Source organism: Myotis brandtii, unplaced genomic scaffold, assembly GCF_000412655.1.
Source record: "Myotis brandtii unplaced genomic scaffold, ASM41265v1 scaffold200, whole genome shotgun sequence".
NCBI lineage: Eukaryota > Metazoa > Chordata > Mammalia > Chiroptera > Vespertilionidae > Myotis > Myotis brandtii.
In genome coordinates this window covers 2,092,508-2,096,497 of record NW_005357453.1, presented here as the reverse complement: position 1 = coordinate 2,096,497, position 3,990 = coordinate 2,092,508, and the positions used below count along the sequence as shown (strand labels likewise).

The following is a 3,990-nucleotide window of genomic DNA, read 5'->3' as shown; positions in this document are numbered from 1 at the left end:
CCCCCCCCCCCCCCCCAAAAAAAAATATATGATCCCAAAAGAATATAAAAATAGTGGTTGTTTTAGGTAACATAGGTTTGTCAAACACATTTAGAAATTTCCCTCAACAAGTCCATTTTTCTGATTGCAGGAGTTGGTCCAGGTAGTAACGACGAGACCCTTTTATCTGCTGTTGCCAGTGCTTTGCACACAAGCTCTGCTCCAATCACAGGGCAAGTCTCCCCTGCTGTGGAAAAGAACCCCGCTGTTTGGCTCAACACATCTCAACCCCTCTGCAAAGCTTTCATTGTCACAGACGAAGACATTAGGTAAGGCAGTTTCACTTAACTTCAAAACCTTGTTTTTTACATCTGGTAAGTGATGAATCAGTCAGAAAGTTATGTATGTATATTTATAGAGCTTTTGTGAAGCCAATGGGAGGTGATGTAGGACATTTGAAACTTGTGAAAAAAGTAGAAGTGTGTGGATAAGGGTATCATTGCAATCATGTCCAAAGGACAGGTCAGTTGCACTCTACTCATCCTTTTTGTAGTGTCTTTTGTAGTCTGGGCTCTTCCTTTCATTTGGTTATGCCTTTTGTGATTGCTTCCTGCATTGTTTTGTCTGCAAAGCAGTCTCTCTTCAAAGCAGATGATAGCCATGCTCAGTTGTGTTTTCGATTATGTTTACTTCAATTTAGAGATTTATTATCTCTATTTCAGCTTGTTTTAAGGAAAGATTTAAGGTGGCTCCAAAGAGAGAGAGGAAGACAGAGTCACACACACACATACACTCACTCACTCAAAAGCAGAGGTCCTCAAACTTTTTAAACAGGGGGCCAGTTCACTGTCCCTCAGACCGTTGGAGGGCCGGACTATAGTTTAAAAAAAACCTATGAACAAATTCCTATGCACACTGCACATATCTTATTTTGAAGTAAAAAAACAAAATGGGAACAAATAAAATATTTGTATTTGCATGTGGTCCGCGGGACGTAGTTTGAGGACCCCTGCTCAAAAGTCTAATGAGAAGCAAATGTGGAAGGTGACACACAGGGTAAACCAATAGAACAGAGGATACAAGCTGCATCTATTAACGTCTTTTACTTTTTCTGAGGCTGGACCGGGACTTAGGTTTCTAGCAGTTCATAGGGAAAGGAAAGCATACAGCTTCAGTTAATAATGCCCAGGCAGTATAAGCAAACTGTTGTTCCGGAGAAGCAAAATATTCCAGCTATGAAGACCTCACAGATATTCTGATGAGGGACTTGTGAGCTTTGGTCCCACTACTTATATGAGGGTGTGGAATCCTGTGTTTCTCTATAAATAGGGCAGTGGGGGTGCCTCCCTGTTTCCCTCTTCTGGGTGTAAATGAGAAGCTTTACTGGGTAGTATTTCTAGACAAAACCAGCAGATGGCACTTTTGAATCATGTAATTTACAAATACGTTTTACATTTGTATTTTTTTTCTAAATCCATAAAAGTTGTCATGAGAGTGTTTTTTAAATCATGAGTCTAGCCAGGTCTATAATTGGGTTTACACCTTTCTGGGTTTACAAAGCTGTAGAGCGGTTCAGAGTTGCATCATTCAGATGCCTTGCTCACATAGACTTGATGATGTGTTGTTTTTTAAGGAAAACAAAATGTAAAATCAAGGAGAGGCATCAACTTGCTTTTTGGGTTATTCTTACCCTTAAGGAAGGAAATTAGTCAGGAGACAAGTTGTTTTCTGACTTGGAATGAGTAATCGGCAGGATTTCAGCAGGTCGTTATGGGTGTTGACTGAGGCAGCCTGAGCAATCCCCTGGGAATGCTGATGGCTTCAACACCAGATCTTTTGATAGTGAAGGAAAGATCTCAGAGCCAGATCGGGATGATTGCCTTCTAAGGCAGACTTGTCTGACAAATTGCCCATTTGATTTAATTGTCATAACAGAGATTATTAAACAAACGTTTCTTGTTGAATTAGTACAGATTCAAAATAAATTACCGCAAATGGAATTGTTGCCCTTTCTCCAATAGTGTAGCCAATATTCTGTTTATATCTTCAATTAAAGATCTCAACATTAAGTATATACTTTTTCAGCATCCTTGATAATATTTTCATCCATAGGTATATTTGTTTTCTAATACCAAATAACAAATAATAAACTTAGCAGCTTAAAACAATGCCCGTTTATAGCGCACTTCCGGAATCTGAGCCAGGCATGGCTGGATTCGCTGCCCGGGTCTCACGAGGCTGAAATCTAAGTGTCTGCTGGACTGCATTTCCTTCGGGAGCTTCGAGTCCCCTTTCAAGCCCCCATGGTTGTTTCAGAATTCATTTCCTTGTGGTTGTAGGACTGAGGCCCCTGTCCTCTTGTAGACTTGGGGTGGGGCGGGGGGCTCTCAGCAGTTAGAGGCTGATGGCGGCTCCTTGTCCCTGGGTCCCTCCGTGTTCCCTCCACCTTCTTTCAGGAAGGGCCAGCACCTTTCAGGGCTCTTCTTACTAGGTCTGACCCTGTACCATAATCTCTTTTGATTAATTCAAGGTCAGTCGATTAGTAAAATCATCGGTGGTTTATCCCATCATATTCACAAGGTCTGCTTGTCCTTAAGGGGAGGGAATTATACAAGGATGGGACGGGGACAGCTTGGGGACTGTGTTAGAATTCTCCCTACCCCAGTGGTCAAATGCTTTAACTTCAGCTTTCGTAAGTGTGGGACGTAATTCTCAAGGCAAATATGAGAGTCTAAGCTACACTACTCCAGCCAAGAGCACCATTCACCCCATTTTCTTTGTCTTCCTAATGGGATTACTCTGGGGCGGCCGAGCACATTCCCATCCTCTATTATTAGGAGTGAGGCTGCCAGTGAGGTCCCTGTGTCATTTGTCATAGACCTCGAGTCACTGAGCCCGAGGCAGGACTGACTCTGTAAGAAAGAAACACTGTGTTCCTCTTGACGGCTGCCCTACATGAAAATCCGACAGGCTGTGCAGCTCCGACTGACTCAGCCACAGCCTCCCTCTCTTTGAAAATTCATTTAGAAAGTAGAGGTCTATACCTTTTAACGCTTTGTGCCGTTTTCAGAGTTAAAGAGAGATGACATAAGGTTTTTGTGGCTGCACAGTATCTGTTAACTTCACCACCTTCAGGGAGTCTCATGAGATAAGGAGGCGTGTGGGCTGGAATAGGTAAATGTCACTTTCCAACTGGCTGAGCACCCAAGGATGAACATCGGGGAGTCTCAGGGCGCCTTCCGGAACACTTCCCAGGGGTGGGCAGTGCTGCGTTTGTCTTCCTCGATTACTGATGAGGAGCCTCCTTTTTCTGTTCTTGTCCTTTTCCTTTCCTTTCCTTTCCTGTCCTGTCCTGTCCTGTCCTGTCCTTGAGCCTCAGTACTCCCTGTCGCACCTCTTGGCACTGGGCTTCTCTTCTCCCTCAACATCTGTCCTTGCCAGCTTTCCTGGTCTCAGGAGGCGGCGGGTTCTGGTTTCTAATCAGGGCTCACCCTCCCACCTGGGCCTTTGCCTCTCTCTCCCTTGTTTTTTTTCTAACACTTCAATGTACTGTTTTCTCCCTCCTCCTGTGTTTCTTCAGCCTTGCCGCCCCATGTGGCCTGCATGTGACACTGCGTTGCTTGCTTGAACTGTTTGAGGAATCCCTCTCTTGCCTGTCAGGAAGCTACTCTCCATTTTTTTCTGCTCTTTTGAGATAAAATGCATTCAATAGCCTTCTTCCGGTGCTTTGTTTTCCATCTCATGGCTCAGAACCTTTCCCCCACTATTTTTATGGTTTGCGTTACTAACTCACTTTGGAGGCTGCAGTCGCCAAGGCACAGAGGCTTGTGGCATGTTCTAGTAGACCCACTCAGCTTGTTGCTGTTGAAGGTGCTTTTCATTTCTGTCCTTGGTGGAGAGAGCGTGTGGTCGTGGTTCCTTCCTAATGGCCTGTTGCCAGCAGGCCTGGGCGCCCAGGAGACAGCTGCCCTGGCCTCCCTCACGGCTGCAGTGCCAAGCCGAATGCAGCTT

General features: G+C 44.7%; 1 protein-coding gene across 1 annotated transcript in view; it reads left to right on the top strand.

Annotated features, from left to right (window-relative positions):
- The window catches only part of MBD2 (methyl-CpG binding domain protein 2), a 33,335-nt gene that overhangs the window by 27,127 nt on the left and 2,218 nt on the right, over positions 1–3,990 (top strand). The window contains exon 4 of the mRNA XM_005865267.2: positions 131–308. Coding sequence (XP_005865329.1) covers positions 131–308 — 178 coding nt within the window. The remainder of the gene's footprint in view (positions 1–130; positions 309–3,990) is intronic.